The sequence below is a fragment of the Aspergillus stella-maris genome (genome assembly GCF_047715825.1).
Source record: "Aspergillus stella-maris strain CBS 113639 unplaced genomic scaffold BDV14scaffold_117, whole genome shotgun sequence".
Taxonomy (NCBI): Eukaryota; Fungi; Ascomycota; class Eurotiomycetes; order Eurotiales; family Aspergillaceae; genus Aspergillus; species Aspergillus stella-maris.
Window position 1 is genome coordinate 1 of NW_027396911.1, and position 19,622 is coordinate 19,622.

At 51.2% G+C, this 19,622-nt stretch overlaps 8 protein-coding genes across 8 annotated transcripts; 4 read left to right on the forward strand and 4 right to left on the reverse strand.

Annotated features, from left to right (window-relative positions):
- Positions 1–838: 838 nt before the first annotated feature.
- BDV14DRAFT_207139 (Saf4/Yju2 family protein) lies at positions 839–2,403 on the forward strand (the record flags this gene model as incomplete). Its single annotated transcript, XM_073775083.1, has 2 exons — positions 839–851; positions 946–2,403. The coding sequence occupies 2 exons, from the start codon at positions 839–841 to the stop codon at positions 2,082–2,084; spliced, it is 1,152 nt and encodes a 383-aa protein (XP_073621978.1). The 3' UTR covers positions 2,085–2,403.
- Positions 2,197–3,927, reverse strand: BDV14DRAFT_18740 (Phosphotyrosyl phosphate activator protein-domain-containing protein). Its single transcript, XM_073770948.1, has 3 exons — positions 3,173–3,927; positions 2,763–3,114; positions 2,197–2,714 (listed from the first exon to the last, which is right to left on the reverse strand). The coding sequence occupies exons 1-3, from the start codon at positions 3,796–3,798 to the stop codon at positions 2,310–2,312; spliced, it is 1,383 nt and encodes a 460-aa protein (XP_073621979.1). The 5' UTR covers positions 3,799–3,927; the 3' UTR covers positions 2,197–2,309.
- Positions 3,928–3,985: 58 nt separating this feature from the next.
- On the forward strand, positions 3,986–6,481 carry BDV14DRAFT_185501 (uncharacterized protein). The gene is made up of 2 exons (XM_073770673.1): positions 3,986–6,086; positions 6,139–6,481. The coding sequence occupies exons 1-2, from the start codon at positions 4,154–4,156 to the stop codon at positions 6,318–6,320; spliced, it is 2,115 nt and encodes a 704-aa protein (XP_073621980.1). The 5' UTR covers positions 3,986–4,153; the 3' UTR covers positions 6,321–6,481.
- Positions 6,482–6,801: 320 nt separating this feature from the next.
- On the forward strand, positions 6,802–11,100 carry BDV14DRAFT_18759 (M protein repeat protein). The gene is made up of 4 exons (XM_073770967.1): positions 6,802–6,824; positions 7,274–10,656; positions 10,740–10,810; positions 10,861–11,100. The coding sequence occupies exons 2-4, from the start codon at positions 7,342–7,344 to the stop codon at positions 10,964–10,966; spliced, it is 3,492 nt and encodes a 1,163-aa protein (XP_073621981.1). The 5' UTR covers positions 6,802–6,824; positions 7,274–7,341; the 3' UTR covers positions 10,967–11,100.
- BDV14DRAFT_18754 (uncharacterized protein) lies at positions 10,851–12,386 on the reverse strand. The gene has a single exon (XM_073770963.1). It carries the CDS (start codon positions 12,300–12,302, stop codon positions 11,235–11,237), a length of 1,068 nt encoding a protein of 355 aa, XP_073621982.1. The 5' UTR covers positions 12,303–12,386; the 3' UTR covers positions 10,851–11,234.
- Positions 12,387–14,124: 1,738 nt separating this feature from the next.
- On the reverse strand, positions 14,125–14,460 carry BDV14DRAFT_185516 (uncharacterized protein). Its single transcript, XM_073770674.1, has one exon. It carries the CDS (start codon positions 14,343–14,345, stop codon positions 14,166–14,168), a length of 180 nt encoding a protein of 59 aa, XP_073621983.1. The 5' UTR covers positions 14,346–14,460; the 3' UTR covers positions 14,125–14,165.
- Positions 14,461–16,062: 1,602 nt separating this feature from the next.
- On the reverse strand, positions 16,063–17,670 carry thiA (thiamine thiazole synthase). The gene is made up of 4 exons (XM_073771010.1): positions 17,626–17,670; positions 17,476–17,570; positions 16,914–17,280; positions 16,063–16,866 (listed from the first exon to the last, which is right to left on the reverse strand). Exons 3-4 carry the CDS (start codon positions 17,248–17,250, stop codon positions 16,208–16,210), a joined length of 996 nt encoding a protein of 331 aa, XP_073621984.1. The 5' UTR covers positions 17,251–17,280; positions 17,476–17,570; positions 17,626–17,670; the 3' UTR covers positions 16,063–16,207.
- Positions 17,671–18,252: 582 nt separating this feature from the next.
- BDV14DRAFT_206068 (kinase-like domain-containing protein) lies at positions 18,253–19,586 on the forward strand (the record flags this gene model as incomplete). Its single annotated transcript, XM_073774844.1, has 2 exons — positions 18,253–18,461; positions 18,554–19,586. The coding sequence occupies 2 exons, from the start codon at positions 18,253–18,255 to the stop codon at positions 19,584–19,586; spliced, it is 1,242 nt and encodes a 413-aa protein (XP_073621985.1).
- Between the last annotated feature and the right edge of the window lie 36 nt (positions 19,587–19,622).

The following is a 19,622-nucleotide window of genomic DNA, read 5'->3' on the forward strand; positions in this document are numbered from 1 at the left end:
TAATAGAAGCGGTCGGCGGGAGGTTCCAATTCCTCATTTGTATAATCCAGGATATCAAAGCCTTCTCCTGATATGGTTGCAATGCATTCCGCTTTGTAGTAGCTGGTGTGGCTGGCGATTTTGCTTTTAACAGGCGGCTTCGTAGCGTTGTTGGAGACACCTTGAAATCACGCGCAATTTTCGTGATATTCATGTTTCTTTTCGCGTTTTTTTGTGCCTGGGCAAAAGCAACAGCCTCAGCCAATAAGGTTGCATTGTATTCAGGTGATTTAGGCATGTTGTGGTTGTGAATAGCTTCAAAATATTTAAAAGCATGAAAAACGACGAAGAATGCGTGGTTACGAAGAAAGCGTGGCGCACCCAAAAGCGAAAGCGGTGGGTGGGCAGAAAGGCACTGATATCGGCCGTCCGCGCTTCAGAGACATGACCTTCTACATCTTAATTTCCAGCACAGAGGCACCGCAGTTTCAGAGGCAGACTCTTTTAATTCACACTCACGCTTGTCTCTATGGATCATGCACCATTTTCTCGAGGAAGCAGTGACAAAGAGTACCTACCCTAGTCCTTTCGGAAGAGACTCAGATGTGCATTGATTTTTTATGCGCAGCCTTGCTTAGTCACCAGAGCTTTATCCGCGCACTTAAATCCGAGTTACAATACGGAGCTGGTAGACCTGAGTTCCATTCCGCCGTACAACTCTCACGGCCTCAAAGACGCTGGTCTTCAAGGTCAAGACCGCTCATACTCATGATTTAAAATTTACCATATATACTGTTTTCTTCTCCAGCAAAATACCCACGTAGAGAATCACGGCGCAACGCCCTGAAATACCGCCACAATGCAGGGCTTCAGTACGTGCTCTCCGTCGCATCGCATCGCATACCCTCTCTACAAGTCCCCCAAGAGCCCATTCAAGCTAATATCTCTCTTCCTCTTCTTCTCCAGACATGGGCCGGTACATCCCCCCCGACCAAGAAGGCCACACAACCGCCAACAAACTAGCAAACAAACACCCCCTTGGCTCGCGCGCCCGCCACCTCCACACAAAAGGCGCGCTGATCGTGCGCTTCGAAATGCCCTTTGCAACATGGTGCACGAACTGCCAGCCCGAGGAAATAATCGGGCAAGGCGTGCGGTTCAACGCGGAGAAGAAGAAAGTCGGGCACTACTATTCGACCCCCGTATACAGTTTCCGGATCAAGCATACGGTTTGCGGCGGGTGGATTGAGATCCGCACGGATCCGAAGAATACGGCTTATGTTGTTGTTGAGGGGGGGCGGAAGAGGGATTTGGGCACTGATGAGGATGGACGGGGGTTCGGGGTGGGTAAGATATTGGTTGGTGGGAAGAGTGGAAGCGATGACCCGTTCGCGAAAATCGAATCGAAGACTGAGGATAAACGAGCTGTTGATGAGGCGAAGTCTCGCATATTGGAGCTACAGTCGCGGCAGAACCGCGACTGGGATGATCCGTATGCCATGTCTAGACGGTTACGGAAGGGGTTCCGTGCGGAACGGAAGGTTCTTGAGCGTAAGGAGGGCGTGAAGGAGGCGCTGAAGGACAGGATGAGTCTTGGGATTGAGATTGTTGATGAGGTTGAGGAGGATAAGGTCCGTGCGGGGATGGTGGACTTTGATGCCCATGGGCCTGCAAAGTCGCGGGTTCGAGCGAGGGGGATGTTTGAGGATTCGAACACGTTTGCTTCCGCGATTGGGACTGGTGATTCATGGCGAAAAGACATGAAGAAGAGTGGGAAGCGCAAGCCGGCTGACCTGGTGGCGGAGCGGAAAGCGATGTTTCGGAGTGAATTGGCTGGGAATACGCGCGCAACGATTGATCCGTTTTTGAACGACACTAATGATTCCTGGAAGCCCGAGGTGAGGAAGAGGAGGAAGGACTTGGTGAAGCTGGAGACAAAGAAAAGCAATGAGCCGGTCCGTTGTGATGATCATTCAGTTAATGGGAAACCCTCACCAAATGAACCTCCGGCCCAAGAAAGGCTCAACGTGGCAATTGCGCGAGAGAAAGATGTCGGCCCGAGTTCATCCCTTGCTTTGGTTGATTATCGGTCTGAATCGGAGTGATTTGCAGTTCCTACTTGTTTTGTCTCTTTGCGACGGCGTTGTTGGTGATTTCATGATACCCGGATATACGATGGTTTAGCTTGATTGGTTGAAATGTATTTATATTATGAGCCCTCGTCCATTCACATTGGGTTAATATTGTCTACTCATGAACTTATGATACAAGGATTTGAAAGAATAAATCAAAGAGTCAAGCTCAGGATGAGCGCCGTGCTATTCAAACTATCATTTAGCCCACGGCGCTTTCGTCGGCACATGCCCCGACTTAGAATCCCCAGCAGGAGCCGGCTCTCCAGGCTGCGTCGTCGCCCAAGGTGCCCGCATAGGTGCCATCGGACCCGGCGGAAGCCTCGAGGTGTCAGGGAGCCCCGAAGGAGCGCCTCTAGGTAAATTCGTTGATGGCCCGGATGCCTTGGTGCTTGCCCACGGGGCTCTCATTCCCGGCCCCGCGGGTTGCGGGGCAGATGGTGCATTTTGATCTGGTCGTCGCGTTGCGGCTGTTGTATGTGTTGTTGCGACTGTAGCAACGGCATTCGGATCGCGCTCCCAGCTGAACAGTGAGCCGAAGGAGAAGTGTTGGACGACAGGGAATTTGGAGAGAACTTCGGCGTTGTACATTTTGATCATGCCCTGGATCGATTAGTCAAGGTATCCGATACAAGGTAGAGGATAATGTACCTTGTTGATTTTGGCCCATCCCGCTTGAATACCTGAAATGTCATACAGAATTGGGCTGTGTTCCCAGAATGGACCCCGTTTCACATCGTAGATAAAGCCGATTGCGGAGAAGTATAGGTTGTCTTGTCGTTCTCGTTGCACAACATTTGCTTTGGCGACGCCACCTGGAGCGGGTGCGTCGGGTAATGAACCTTCTTCAGGGACAGGATCAGTATCCGATAGCGCAGGTGCTAATTGCGCAGCGCCAAATATATATGGAATGAACGAATGGTCATCGAGACCCCAAACGCCATGCGAGCCGGCGGGCTCAAGGGTATATCGTTTTATGATCGTACGGACCAGTTCGAGGTATCTGTCCATTTGCCATTAGTTCCCAGTGTAGTGTTGAAGGTATTCAAGGTGCTACTCACGGTTGTATCACACCCAGGACGATCGCTCTCTCCTCCACACCAGGGCTGTTCTCCGGAAACCCATGAAGCTTCCAAATTCCTGCCAGGAATGCAAGAAAGCTCAACTCATGTCCTGTACCATAATCCAACCTCTGCGGACTCCCCCAGCTGCCCAAGAAGTATGCCAGCAGCTCCACCCCCGCCGTCGACCCGCCAGGTTTAGATGATGGCCTTTGTAGAATCTCCGACGATAAACATTCCTCCAGAAGATCCGCAGCACGACTTTCAACAATCTCATACCATTTTCGAAAGCTCACATTTCCGAATCTGCGAGGGCCGGTATCGGGAGGCGCTTCGTCTAGGATAGCTTCGAGTTTTGATAATAGCTGTTGTAGCTGGCGCACAGGTGCGGAGTATTCGACAGCTTCGCTGTTTAATGACCACGTTTGGACTTGTCCGTCGCTTAGTTTCGTAGGAAATAATGAGCGGTTAAGCTGTAAGAGAAATGTCATAATATCAACGTAGGCTTTTGAGGTCAGAAATTCGGTCACATCTTGCCCCTCGTTGATGCGCTTGGTGGGCTGTATGAAAGTGTGCCCCGCAGAGGTGTCGAGCTTGGGCAGGACACGAGCTTGCGAAGGGTTCATGATGTCGTATACTATCTCACTAAACGCAAATGAATAGAGTGAATAGGGAAGTGAAGCTCTCGTGAAATTAAAGAATGCGGAGGTGTGGGGTTGTTGTTCCTGGCTAGAAGCTCAGAAGCTGAACTCGTGGGAGGAAGCTTGGGCTCCATGACGCCATGACGGCCCGAGCTAAGATAACTCGACGCTTGGACGCGCTCGAGCTGCAGTTGTCTTTCTCCGACGCCAAACCACGAAACAAATTCTTGTCTGCCCTACAAAGTCGCCAGCCATTGTCGAAACATTTCGCTCACCCTTGACGCCTGAAGTCACAGATTATGCTGCTCAGTCCCTCATTTAACGAGGTCTTATCGCCAAGATGACCTCGACGCGCTCTTCAGGTCCGCGGAGGAAACGAAAGACCACCGCCTTGGACATCCTCAATAGCATATCAAATAAGAGCAATGATGTTTTGCATGAGGATGAACGACTTACGCAAAGTGCTCGTCCCGCTCGTCAACTGAGAAACATGCCTAGGGCGCCACGGAGGGATATCTGGGATATACCAAACTCGCCCGAACCCCCGCATGACTCAGTCACTAGTTCATCGCCGTTGGCTGCTGCAGAGGCACAAACACCGCGCCGGTCTACGCGTCTAAATAACCGGACGGACCTGCAGGACAAGCTCGTCAGGTCGTCACCTCGTATCAATCACGCGACCGTGAACTACCAGTATGAAGATGGCGAAGGAGACTCAAAGCAGTCGCAGCCTGAAGGAGACGACGATGATGACTCGGCTGAAGACAATGAAGGGTCTGAGGCTCCCGAGGAAGAGGACTATGATATGATGGAAAATTTCAACTTATTCTCCGACGATGACAGATACCCGTCGCCAGCTGCTTTTCAGCTTGAACAGAATCTCGAACAGAGCGGTCGCTTTGAGTCGGCGCAGTCCACTCCGCATAAGAATGCTACGTCTCCACGTGCTTGGAGCACATCACCTGCGGTCGTGATTGAGAACGGCCCGAACAAAGTCCTTGAAACGCCTTTGGCGGAACGACGACAATTAAGAATTCGCGCCGTTCAATCTCCGGCGAAAGATGATGATGGGGACGTCGATATGGACGAAAGTGAAGACATGATAAACAACGGCGACGATAATAGCGAACAGTCTGACGACGCGAGCCCCGGCCCGTCGTCTTCGAACTCCAGCTCGGGTCTCTTTGTTCGTCAGGACTCCCCTGACCCGTCATCCGGGCGATCTTTAAGGCCCAGACAACAAGGACAGCCCACGTATGGTCGCACTCTCCGGTCGCATAAATCACAGATGTCTACAAACTATCGCTCTCCATCATCTTCACAGTCTTCGGAGCCGTCGAGGTCTGATGGAAGACAAAGCCCCTCGCAGGATGTTTCCCCTAGGCCGCGACGGTCTACAAGACGAAGACCAAGCCCTCCTGTGAGGCGGTCGATAACCAGCTCGGCTCGTCAATTGTCTAGTGGAGCTCTGGCAAGCCGAAGGATTAGGAATCGATCAAGTCGAGTAGTTTATAACTACGCGCCTGCGGAAAGCCCCGAACCGGAAAGCGACTATCCTCAACACAAAGACGCTATGAAAATCGGAAATCAGGAACACAATTGGCGGACTTTGATTGATGAGGCACGCAAAATTGAGAATCTGGCCAACTCGCGCTCGCAGGACGATTCGAGTATGGAAGAGTATCTCGGAGACATGCTACAGCTGATTGAGCGTTTACAGCAGCGGCATGAAAGCTTACAAGAAGGCTCTGATCTGTCTTCGAATGAACAAGGAGAATATGCGCAGCAATCTGCTAAGGTCCTAGATAAGATTAAATTTGTGGGTGACCAGATCCTAGATGATGTTTATGTGATCGTCGAGGAGCGCGAAGACGAGGAAGAAAGCCGCGAACTATTTGACGCGTTCGAAGCCCGTATCATCCCAGATCTCATCCGACTGACTTTTGCCTTCTTTGATCAATACCATTCGAATCCTAGACGCTATCCTAAGGCATATAATCTATTGTTCCGGACCTTGAATATTCTTTACGGACTTTCCGACAGGATGCTGGCCCTTGTCAAAGAGAAATATGTGCGGACTGTCACCCGCTGCAAAAGCTTACTGCTGCCTCTGCAGGGGCTCAAAACAGCCTGCAAAGATGGATTGCTGAAGAATCCCAGGAGCAAGCAGTCTGGACGAGACTCTGGAGCTGGACCTGTAGAGCGGCAGCAGCCGGCCACGTGGACTGACGCTGAAGGGGAGGCCCTACTCGCTGGGTTACAGCGTCATACTGGTATGTCTGGCACATTGTATAACCCAGCTACAGCTATGCTAACTTATTTCAGGACCAGGAAGATACGCTTACATCAGGAGGGATTTCCCCGCCGTACTCGGGACAAGAATGCTGCCAGAACTCCAAGAACAGGCGCGCTTTCTGCATGATTGTATCGTGCCGGAGATGCAGTATCAGATAAACGCACCCGGGGGCCGACAGCAATGGGACTGGCTGCTTAGTGTGCGAATATAGACATGATTGCACCTCGCTATTATACATGGAATCGGGAGCTGTGCTCCAGGTGCATAGGTACAGGGAACCATGGAACCGAGAGTCCGGGACCAAGAAGTCACGTAGCATTACCCCTGACGCGTTATTTACCATTTTCCATCGGTCCCCAGCCTTGGTTAGATCTTGAATTTCCTTGCAAGATTCAAATTTATAATTGTCTCGTATTCGAAGCACCAAGCCCAATGCTCGAGCAGTCTGGCTGGAGTGTAGGTCATTACCCAAAGCAGACTAGCGCACAGGTGACCTGTTCCTTCCCCTCTTTCGGACTTTCCTCCTTACTCTTCCGCATTATTGCTAAAGTCCCAAGACCCCAGCGACTCTGCGTTGTTCCTGCTGTTCCCCCGGTTTGATTTTCCATCTGCCGCTTCTTTTTACTCTTTTCTAATACTCTAATATTTGTCTTTCCCTCCCATTGTCTCATCTTTGATTTTCTGTTTGTTGTCAATCCTGCATTAGACTGCCGCAGTACGTGTTTGGACTCTGTTTAGTTTCCGCCGCCCCCAACCCATCACATTGCTGGACAGCACCACTAACAACTCACCTTCGCCCCGTGCAGTATTGCAACCCAATTAGCTGTTGCGGCTACTTGATTGACTGCTTCATATCTGCAATTGAACATTAGCAACGTGGTACGGGTGAGTTGTCAATTGATTTAAGATCTCCCTGCAGTCGCATTTTCCTGCCCGAGTCAGAAAGGAGTCGGGCCTGTCTGCCTCTTTGCACAAGTTAGGGGCAGCACCGTCTTTTATCTTTTGGCCTGCATGACCACTATCTGCGCAAGGGCACACCCACTTTTCCTTGAGTTCTGACATTCCAACGGCTTCTACACGCTCTTTGCTAGCTTAACGCTGCTGCAGCGGTGTACTTTCGTTCACAATTTGCTTTTTCTTGAGCTAACTCAGATTTCCGCGAAGCTTCAGGAGTCTCGCCCTCGTCGCATAACCGCTACTTCCCACTCTCTTGCTTGCCCACCATATCTATCATGTCTGCTGTCGAAGAACCTGTCCCCTCCGCTCCTCCCGCTGAGGTTGAAGCCGAAGACGTGCCCCCCGCCACCCCCGTCGAGTCGAGTGCTGTCTCCGGCAGTGAGGAGCCTGCAACGAGCCCCGACATTTCCAAGGACAAGGAAAATGTGAGGGCTTCTCCCGCAAAGAAGGCGACCACGTCCACAACCTCCACGACCAAGCGGCCCGTGTCCGGAACGTCTGCTACAAAACGGCCGAGCTCGATCTCTGGAACCAAAACTACCCCCTCCACCACTCGTACCGCTGGCACTACTGGAAGCTCCCTGAGCAAACCTCCGACGCGTCCAACAACGACGTCCGGCACCGTCCGCAAGCCCCTCAGCACTTCCACTACGTCCTCCCACCGCTCTCGTCCATCACTCAGCTCTGCCGACGAGAAATCGCGCTCGGTAGCCAGCTCTGGTGATGAGAAGCGTGGAATCACCGGGTCCGCTAAGCGCATGTCCATTGCAGGCAGCACCACAAGCACTAGGGCCCCGTCTAAACCGACCACTTCCACCTTGGATCGCCGATCAAGCATTGTGTCCACCACTGGAACACGCACCTCCACCACTTCTTCCGCGAGGCCTACCACCAGACCGGCGACTACAACAACCAGGCCCACAACTTCTACCACAACGACGCGAACCGCCACAAAGCCAACCACAACGGCCGCGAAGCGATTGAGTGCCGCTCCCAAAACCTCCGAGGAAGATGCGGCCAAGTTGCTATCTCTCCAATCTAAGCTTGCGGAGAGCGAAGCTACCATTGAGAGCTTGAAGGCGGAGTTGGAGGCTGTTAACGAGAAGCTGGCCCAGGCACCGAAGGCGGAAGGCGCTGAGACCGAACAAGAAGACTCGTCCAAGGCGCTCCAAGAACAACACGCTGCCGAAATCAGCCAATTGGTGGCCAGCCACGAGGAGCAACTGCAAACTTTGCGCTCTCAGCTCGAGGAGGCGGAAGCGAAGAGAAAGGAGATTGAAGAGAGCTCTGTCAAGGCCTTGGAGGATGCGTCTCAGAATGCCGCCTCCCAGGGCGATGAGAAGCTGTCGGCCGCTCTCGAGGAGCTCAAGCTGTCCCACCAGTCGCAGCTCGAGACCCTCGAGAGTGAAATCACCGCACAAAAGACTGCGGCTGCTGGCTACGCCGAGCAAATTGAGACGTTGAAGGCCGAACTGCAAACCAAGGTCGATGGTCTGGAAACCGCCACCAAGCAATTCGAGTCTGACAAGACCTCTGCTCTTGATGAGCTGCGAAAAGAACTGCAGGATGAGATTGAAGCGCTCAAGCAAGCCAGGGACGAGGCAATCAGCGCGGCCGAGGCATCGACAAAAGAGTCGGTCGCTGCCTTAGAGGAGAAGGTTACCACGCTGCAATCCCAGCTCACAGCTGCCGAAACAGCGACAGCTCAAGGCCGCGAGGAGACCGTCGCTCAGCTTGCCGAGAAAGAGAAGGAGGTTGCTGAGTTGAAGGAAGCCGTTGCAGCTGCTCAAGCCGAGCTTCAGCAAGCCGGCGAGGGTTCCGCCAAGGAGCTTGAAGAAAAGCTGAAGGCTCTCGAGACAGGCCACGAGGACAACATTGCCAAGCTCAAGGTGCAGCACGACGAGGCGCTGGCTTCTGCCGCCGCTTCCTACGCCGATGAGCTTGCGGGCGCAAAGGCGGCTACGGAGTCCACTAGTACCGCTCATGCGCAGGCTCTCGAAGAGCTTCAAGCTTCGCTCGACAAATCCAGGGAGGATGCGGTAGCGGAGCTGAAGGGAACTTACCAAGGCGAGCTGGAAGCGCTCCAACAGAAGCTTGACGAAGCCGAGGAATCGCTACAAACGGCCCGACAGAGCTTGGAGGAGGGTGCCAATGCTGCCCAGGCTCACGCCATTGAAGAGATTGAGTCGCTGAAGGTCAAGGTTACCATCCTGGAAACGCAACTCTCTACTGGACAGGACGAGATCAAGGCTCTCCAGGCCGAAATCCAGGCAAAGCAGGAGCAGGCCGACTCTCTCCAGCAGAACCTCGTTGCATTCGAAACCAAGCTCAAGGCCAAGGATGCTGAACAAGAAGGCGAAGTCCAGGCTGCCGAGGGCCGAGCTGCGGCAGCCGAGAGGGCTCTGGAGGAGCAAACTCAAAAGGCCGCTGCTGAATCGGATGAGCACGCCAAGGCCCTTGAAGCATTGAAGGCGGAACACGCGGCCGAACTGGAGAAGATCAAGGCCGATGCGTCTGGGTCGCAACAACAGGCGCTCGAGGAGCTCCGGGCCAAGTACAACGAGTCCCTTACGATGAACGCTGACCTTGAAACCTCTCATGCCGGCAGGGTTGAGGCTCTCGAGACTGAATTAAAATCTACCATGGAGAAGATCGCTTCTGAGAGTGCTGCTCACGCAAAGGAGCTTGCCGACCTTCAGCAGCAACACGAAGAAGCCAAGACCAAGCTGCTGGCGGAACTCGAGGCTACGCAGACCTCGAAGACTGCTGAGACCGATGCTGAGCATAGCAAGGCCATTGAGGAACTGCTCACTCTCCAGGACTCCAAGTTGTCGGCTCTTCGCGGAGAATTGGAGACCTCGCACGAAGCCAAGCTCGATGAGCTGCGGAAGTCTCACGACGCTGCGCTTGCGGAAGTTACCGCCCAGCTTACCGCCGCCCATGCCGCCGCTCAGGATACCTCTGCTGTCGATGGCTTCAAGGGAACCATTGCTGATTTGGAGACGAAGTTGGCCGCTGCCGAACAGTCTGCCACCGAGTCCAAGACACAGCACACTGCTGAAATCTCAGGTCTTGAGAAGGACAAGAACGAGTGGGAGCAGAAGCACCAGGCCGCCGCCACTCGATTGGAGGAGGTTGAGAAGCTCTTGACCACTTCCGACGGTACCAAGTCGGAGTTGGAGACCGCATCGAAGCAAGTCGCTGCAGCCCAGGAAGAGTTGGCGCAGCTCCACGCCAAGCACGACGCCATTGCCCGGGAACTTGACGAGACCAAGTCGCACAACACCGCTACCGAAGAGAAACTCGCGCAAGGAGAGAAGAACCTGAATGCTCAGATCGACAAGAATATGACTCTCCTCAACCAGCTGGGCGAGGTGGAGTCTTCCATCTCTGGCAGCCGCAAGCGTGTTCGCGAGCTTGAGGCCGAGCTGGCAGCACTGAAGGCTGAGAATGACATCGTCAAGGGATCGAACGTTGGGTTGGAAGGCAGCCGATGGGCGACCGACGACGAGCTGAAAACGCCAGCCACCGAAGACGGCAAGGCAGCCCCATTGGAAGGTGAGGATATTGGTTCATCGATCGAGGGAACGGTGGGCCCTCCCCATTCGTGATCGTTGTCTCCCCTCGGAGACTTTCTCTTTGCGACGGCTACTGATTGAAATTCTTTACACAGATGGCCAGCATCCAGGAACAGCTTAAGCACATTCGGTCGGCTAATGACGACTGGTATGACGAGCATCGGCGGTAAGTTCTTCACCTGGGACAGAAACTAGAACATCAGCTGACTAGGCTAGACTTGTGAGCGAGCTAGGACAGGTGTCCCGACGAGCGACACCCAATCCTCCCAGCCTGTCTGCAACACCGCAGCCCGAGCTGTTGACGGGGGTCGTTTCTCAGTGAGAGTATATGTATAGATAGGCCGTACTGATACAGGCTTGTCTGATTTTCTTCTGTTCTTTTCTTTGTATTTGCCTTGTATAGGATTAAGATGTATGTAATAAACTGCTCAAGATACCCGATGGAGGACCGTCGCTGTGGATTCTTGCTATATGTGACCCGGTATCTGGGCAACGAGGAAAGTATTATCTGGAAAACATTATTATAAACATTAGTCGGTGAGAAATGTACCGATATACGCCTCATTATTGACTAAATTCGCCGAGATCCCTCAACGCTGTCTCGACCGGCCCCACGGCCACACGAATAATCGAATTGGCATGCACCACGACGGGAACCTCTTCTTCCGCTTCATTTTCTCAATATCCATCCTTTCCCTTTCCAGCATCTGTATCGCTTCGTACCGCGCAGGCGTAAGGATCCCCGGCGGCGGCGACGGCACCCTCCCCCACTGAGCAGGGCAATACCCATGCGCACCGACAGGCAAAAACCCAATCTGTGACCCGTGCGCTTGAGCCCTCATATCTGTATCGGAATGTGTATCAGAAGTCGACTTTCTTAATTGGTGGTTGTCGTGGCCGGTATCCGATGGCCCCTTCCCGATCTGTAAGTCATCCCATGACTCGGGGTCAGACGGCGGCAAGTAAGGGAGGGGCTGGCTGCGGTGGTTGAGGACTGGGGACGCTGTGAATGCGCGGCAGTAGGCGGCGTAGTTGTCTGAGAGGGTGAGGTCGTCTTCCTCTGATTCTTCTTCTTCTGATGTTTCTGTTTGGACTTGTGCTTGTGCTTCTGTAGATGCGTGGTAGCGGTAGGTATTGGTATTGGTATTGGTATTGGTATTGGTATTGGTATTTGCAGCGTCGTATTCGTAGTCGTAGTCGAATGATCTAAAGTAGTTGTGTTCTTGCTCTTGCTCGTGTCCCTGTTCGTGCTCATGCCCATGCTCATGCTCATGCTCATAGCCATGGATCCCTGGTACCTTAACCGTCGAATCACACTTCGCGTTGGAATTCAAATCCGAATTCGAATTCGAGCGCGAGTCCGTATAAGTACACCCCGACGGGTACGAGACCTTCCGGTTACATACATCGTAGTGGCTGTTCCTGTTCCTGTTTCTCCTTCTTGTCCCTGCTCTAGTATTCGCTGCGGACGAGGGACGTCTCAGCGGTAAACGGTTCGAAAGCCATCTCTTTAGTCTGCTTGTTGAGGAGCGTCGAGCGAGTGCTGTTGAAGTCGCGAGGGAGGATGGTGCTGATGAGGAGGTGAATGATGAGAGGGAGGAGGAGGTATTTGTGTATGTGTATGAGATGCGATGAGAGTGGGAGTTGTGGTGGGGCATTTTCTTTGTTGTGGTGGTGGTTTTGCGTATAGTATAGCTTGGTGGAATATAGGTATAGGTAGTGGATGGTAGGTAGTAAGGATGGAAATGTATATAGTAGATGATAAGTGCTAAGATAGAACAAACAGACAAGACGAGCTGAAACGAAACACAATAAATTGAGACTTTATCACCAAGGCCAGTGACAAGCCAGGAATGAGGATCGAAAGAAAAAAGAGAAACAAAGCGAGAGAGAAGAGCTGAGGGTTAGGTAGTCGTAGTAGAAGTAGAATAAAAAGGGAGAAAGAAAGCGAGCGAGCGACAAGACAAGACAATTAAGACAACCAAGACAGTGAAAGAAGTGCGAATCGGACAGTAAAGTCACCATCCATCGGAGAATTACTCGCCCTTTGCTGAGCCGGTCTGGAGGGGCACCGAAGCATGGATAGACCTGGATACCCGGAGACCGAAGTTGCACGGAATAAGCATGTTCATGTAGGGTCTTTTGGCCGTTGGTTTGTTGTGCTGCTGTGCGACTGTAGTAATTAGGGTAAGTGCACCATCACGAGGAAATGAAAGTGAGACATACAGTAACTAATGAACCTGGCGACGTCGACAAGAAACTAGTGGTCTGGTAGGTACCTAGGTATGCGTCGATCACAGGCAACATTCAATACCTAGTCTACTATTAATAAATAAGGCGGGCTACTTAACTCCGGCACGATCCTACTGGAGACTTATAGCGACTGCGTGGCGCTACTGTAGCATCCCTGTGGGTGATCGCATCACTTGCATTGCTAGAATCCTGTTCATATTCCAGTGCTGTAAGCTTGGGTATTCCCACCTGCATTGTAGCTACTATGTACGTAACCAAGTCAAAAGGCTTATCTTCTTCTCAAGTCGTGGGGGTCAGCATATTGTTTGCAAATCTCGCATCAAACAGGGTACTTGAGCCCCATTTCCCATCCCGCCTCCCAAGACTAGGTAGCAGTGAAAAGCAGAAACTCGCGGCTGGCGGCATATCATTTCCTTGGACAGTGTGCTTCGGCCTCCTTCGCGCTTCTAGGGCAAGCTATCCATCGTAACCACAAACTAAGCAAAATAATTATCCTAAAAGTCCAGGCTCGTTACTCCACGCTCTTAGCTGTAAATGGCTTCTCGCGTTTCTGTTGCCTCTTCTGCATAAGCCAGAGAAAAAGGAATGTGCAGATGGTCAGTGGAATAGTCACGACGGCATAGATCTACCAGTAACCAGAAAGAGACAGGGCACCCTTTCTCCCGCTCTCGAAATCGAAGTTGAATATCCTCATGCTGAATACTGTCTATCGAGCATAATTTGTCAGCTTCTAACTGCATTTTCTGGAGGTGCCCCGGGGTCTTCGCCTAGATGGGCTGCTATCAACTTACCGCAACAAAGATCGCTCGCTAATAGAACATAATCATCATAGCGATCGTTCTCATAGAATCGCTATCTCTTTTCGTTACCTTTGTAATTGCATTCACTTGATGGTGTTCCTTGCTGCTGTATTCTGCCATCGTCGCCAGGGACTTCGTGTTTTCTTCGACAGAGTAGTGGTTTCCCATGTTGATTAACGAAGAAAGCTGGCGTTACCGTACGTTAGTATCCAGAGCTTGTTAAAGTTACAACAAGGACAGCTTACTGTAGCTAGGCAGCTACCTATGACCATTTGAGCCGATTCGAGGTTCTGTTTCATACCCTGAACCCAGGCGGCCAGTGTGCACAGGTTCTTATGCACCTCTAGATATACCGCCATGCTGATGCCTAGTGGTTCACGCATGTCATGATGTTCCTTTACGGACTCGTTGATGATGCTGGATAAGTGTCCGAGGTTGCGGTATTGATGTAGTTGGTAAGAGCAAAGCTCATGAAGCTGCAGCGTCAGCTTTCGGGCATCTTAACATCTTGAAGATTCTTTCGCTCGGTTTCACGGGCTTCCTGGGAATTGGATTGTTCTGGCTCATTAAATGATTGTCCAAGGGCAAGGACTTTGGCCTCCTGGTGGGTGCACAGCAAGGTAAGCTATGTACTAGGTAACGAAGCATGAACCTCTGATTCAAAGGCAGGCGTCTGTTCAAACTTACTGTCTCATGGATCTCTCCAAAATAAACTAATCCTTGGGAGACTCAATCGTGAAGGATCTCAGAAACATTACTGAAGAGAAATACAAATGGGTCATAATCTGCTTCCCAAACGCGCTTCTCACACACTTGGCAAAACTTCTCGATCGAGGGTCTATCGGAATTGGTGAGTACTCTGGCGCGTCGAGATCCAAGGTCAATTCTCAGATAGAAGCATCGCAGTTTGTCAAGGACAATTGAAGGAACGGAAAGTCGGTGGGGTGCATTTGCAGGTTATTGAAGATGTTCTTAAATGCTTCGGATTCTTCTTTGCTCGTTTTCAGCTTTGATGCCGGGAGAATAAACCAGATATCTATTGCTGCTAGTCAGATGTTGAAAGCTTTAGCATGGTCAAAGAATACTTACGGTAGCTGCCAGCTTCCTCACCAGGCTCATCCCTCGTCCCTTCCGCGACACCGTCATCTAGGCACAGAAACCGCCTTACAAGGCCAAAATGTCCCTTCACACGGATCTGTCAGGAAAGGCAGGGAGCTAGATCGATGAATGATATGATCATCTCAAGGTCGGTGAACCTGGCTAAGAACTCTATAAGCATGCTGATGGAACTAGTAGTACTGTTAACAACTAAATCTAGCCTAACAGCACTTATGATAGGCCCATCAAAAGAGACACACTTACTATATGTCGATATCTCTAGTTATCTCCGAGTCCTGTCTCTGATTCAAATCTAGGTGCATCGTAAGTAGAATAAGGAACTGATACTTACTATCTCATCGCTGTCTGGAAAATCCCGTGGGGTGAAACTTCTGTTGGCAGTCCCTGTGCGGTAGATGGTCAATTCGTACGCTTTTTATTATATCATTGCATGACCACTCACTTCGCTCATCAAAAGAGTAGCATATCCGTTCCAAAACTTTGGTGTCCCCATATCGTGTGTTAACAAGTGAGCGGTAGCCCTTAACAAAGCACGCTCAAAGAAGGTGCCTAGTGTCGATATCAGGCATGTATGATTGGGACAAATCCATGAAGGCATCCGACGCGTTTGTTCGGGCATGGTTATCATCTGCTGTAGAACATCTTGGCCTTCCTCCTTAGCCTCGGCGGCCGGAGCGTCCATCGTATTACTGGCGTTATGAAGCAATCAGTTGAGAATGAAAGGTATCTGAGGAGGTAAGCTCAAAGGAGATGTTACTGATTGAAACAAGGTAGGAAAGGCCCATGGACGGGATAGAACAATGGTTCCCGATCAATTATAAAGAGCTGGTATCTACCTAGTAGATACAACCGTGGCATAAGTGGCTTGCGTAGACACCTCGTATTTGCTTTGCCGGTTGGGATGTGGTACATTGCCGTTGGTCAGTTGTTGATCAGTTATGGTACCAACAAATTCTGTTACTTTCATTGTTCGTTGATCTCATGCATAGCCGCCACTTATTTCTTACTACTTATGGCGGCCTGCGTGTAATTCTATCTAATGACGTTCTCAAGATGTCCAGATGGGTGCCAGTTCAAAAAAAGTGGCAGGCACTTGACTAATCTATAATATACATTATCGAGATTGGAGTACACAAATATTTAATTCTCACTGGACAAACTACTTTTAAATGCTCAGAGCCAATTTACTTGAGTATTGCAGTCAGTGCTTCGGTGTGAACAGTAAAGTTACGAAAGTTTAGAATAGTCTAGTAGGAACTCGAGTGTCAAGAAAATCATCATTTCATTTCAATCTGTTGCAACTAGCGTAGACCATCCATCGTCCCGGCAGTAAAAGAGTGACGGGGCACTAGCATCAGAGACCAAGACCAGAACAATAACCGTGATCTGATCTACTCAGCGCACTCGCGCTTACGCTCATCAAAGACCTTCAAAGCCTCCTCAGCGGCCTTGACACCACTGAGGACCATAGCACCGAAGGTAGGGCCCATACGGTTGGCGCCATCAACCTCAGACAGCTCCATACCGCCGATGATGAGACCTTTGGCGACCTCACGGGTGTTCTTGACGATGGCATCCTCGGCAGAGTTCATGTCGAGACCGCGCATACCACCGAGCTTCTCGAGGGTGGTCATTGAGACTAGACGCTTGGCGGAGAAGGCACCGAAAGGGCCGTCGTGGCCGGTGGTGGAGATGATAAGGGGCGCGTTGATGGTGTTGGGGTCCATGCAGGAGTGGTCATCGTGGTGCAGAGTGACGAGAGTCCAGTTAGTGACGACACCTGCGATCTGGACCTTCTCGGGGTTGCCGCTGGGGCCGGGACGGGTGACGAGGTCCTCGACGCAAGTGGCGTTGAAAAGCTTGACGTTGGGGAATTGGAGGACCTTGGAGAGCAAGGTCGAGGTGAAGAGGGAGGCATGCTTGACGACAACGTAGTTGGGCATGTCGGGATCCTCTTCGTATGGCACGCCGAGCTCGTTGAGGAAGAGCTCAGCGGGACGGCGCATAACCATTGCGGAGAATAGCTGGCCACCGAGCCAAGCACCACCACCTGAACATTGTCAGACCTAGAATCTTACACGATGAGAGATGTCTAACCTGGAGAGACAGAAGCCTCAATGATGGCAATCTTCAAGTCGGGACGGGCCTTAGCCAAGACGTATGCAGTGCTCAGACCGCAAGAACCGGCGCCAACGATGACAACATCGCTTTCGGCGTAGCGGTCCAAGTCCTGGAAGTAGCGGCGAGTCATAGCACGCGAGACCTGGCTCTCACGGATAGGAGCGAACTTGAAGTCGTCCCATTTGCCGCCAAAGTGGTCGAGCAGTCTGGTTTGAGAGGCACCATCGACAGGTACAGTCTCAGGGACAACGACCTTGCCCTTGATGCCGGTAGGGGCAACAGTGGGCTCGAAGATGGCAGCTGGGGGAGACATGTTGATGTTGAGGTTGGTTCAGGTGGGTGACTATACTCTGTTAGCCCTTCCATTAAGCGGGATTAAGGGAAGGCATGATCCTTTCGCTGGTATTATCCAGATCAAGTTCGACCGTATAATCTCAGAACGAACCCATCCGTAGCAGTACTCTTTCAGTGCAACCGAGAGAGGACTGCTACGAATAGGAACGAACACCGGCCCATGCACAGACGTTATCTGAGATACCTTGATATGAATTCAACCCAGCCAAAAGTAATCCATGACTTCCATGACCGCATAGGGTCGACAGAGAGAGTGTTTACATTGTACGGGAGTAGATCCTGTACAACGGTTAGCCAATTCCACAGCTGGCAGACTGGTGAAAGAGAGTAAGACTTGTTCAGATGAACGATCAATGAGATTGACAGAGTTGAAGATGATTGAGAAGATGAAGAAGAGAGAGGATGGCGGGGTAGGAGGGGCAGTTAAATAGAGCAATTCACCTGACCACGCTAGAAGAGCATTGACGTCGCCGGTCTCGATGCGAGGTCGGCCTGTCTCCGGTCACCTCTTGCGGTTCGCTTAGACTCACGGTTCCACTTGCGATGACATGGCCGGTCTATAGAGCTCCGATCCTATTAACTTACATTACAAAACCACAAACTGCTGTCTTTCTACTCGCTCTAAGGAATCTTAGGTATACCTGCAACTATCACGCAAAATGCACAATGCTTGGCACGTGACCTTGACACGGCTACGCGTAGCCTTTTGACTCAACGACGGACGATGCTTACTCTGAACTATAGCCCTGGGTAGACATAGAGTGCAATCCTTTTGATATCTTGATTCATTTGCTTTTGCTTTTGCTCTTGCTTGTGTTATCATTTGCCTGGCGCAGCTCGAATCATTTTGTTGTACAGCGCTGGCGCTGGTCCAACGTCCGACAATTGTTTACCATTTCATTAACAACAGCAATCCATCTTATGGCCATCTCAATATACTCTTGCTTACACTCATAATACAATGACCTCCTCCCTCCTCCGCTTTCTTCCACGGAGCCCTCTAAGACAAAAATGGCCGCCCCTCAACTTCAACAATCCAAACTATGGGGTGATCCACCCCGACCTGAAAATCGAAGAAGAGACAGTTCCAGGCTACATCGCATCTAGATACTACCCTATGAAAATTGGCGAGGTAATCAAGGACCGGTATCAGGTTGTTACAAAGTTAGGGTTCGAATCACGTCGACTGTTTGGTTGGCTAGGGATATGGAGTAAGACAGCACCTAACAACCATTACAACGTTGACTGACGAGGATTGCCAGGTATCAGAAATACGTCACGCTCAAGGTATTCATCGATAAGGCATCAATGGGAAAGTACGTTGATGATGAACTGAATATATACAAACGGATCCAGAGTAGCTCGAAATCAACATGGCCTTGGCCTTCTACGAGCCATCCAGGCCACGACGCAATAAGATCCCTAACAGATCACTTCGATATCGATGGCACAGAGCACAAACATCGCTGCTTCGTCCATCAACCACTCTTCGAAAGCGTCTGGGTATTCCTACACAGGAACCCAATCGGACGATTACCCGTCCCCGTGTTGGCAGTCACATTGAAAAGACTCTTCCAGGCACTGGACTACCTTCATACCAACTGCCGAGTAATCCACACAGACATCAGCGCGACAAATCTCCTCTTCGCATACAAAGACAACAGCGCCTTCGCGCAAGCAGAACAGGAAGAACTTCAAGACCCGTCACCCCGCAAAGGAGTCGACGACAACCGTCCAATCTATCTCTTCCGCGACCTTTCAGTTCAGCCCGGTAATATGGTACCGTCAGTCCTCGTTGATTTCGGGTCTGCAGTTTTCGGTGATGGAGAACATACAGAGGATATCCAACCGAATCACTACCGCGCGCCAGAAGTCATATTGGGTGTGCCGTGGGATTATAAAGTTGATATTTGGAATGTAGGCTGTATGATCTGGGATATCTTTCAGGGCGAGAGTCTTTTTACGGGGTATGATCCTGAGCACGACGCGTATCGGAGTCGTGCGCATTTGGCGGGTATGATTGATCTTTTGGGTCCGCCTCCGGTGGAGTTGCTTAAGAAAGGAAAGGATACGGTGAGGTCCTTTGATGAGGCTGGGCAGTTGAGGTATGGGTGGTTGTTGAAGGGTATTACGCCGCTTGAAGAGCGGGAGACCACGCTTAAGTGTGATGGGGATAGAGAGGATAGAGAGTTGTTCTTGAAGTTCATGGGGAAGATGCTGAAATGGGAGCCGAGGGAACGGGCGACGGCAGGGGAGTTGGTAGAGGATGAATGGATTGTTAAGCACTCGTCGTAGACTAGACGTTCCGGTGGGGAGAAGGGTCTATCTGGA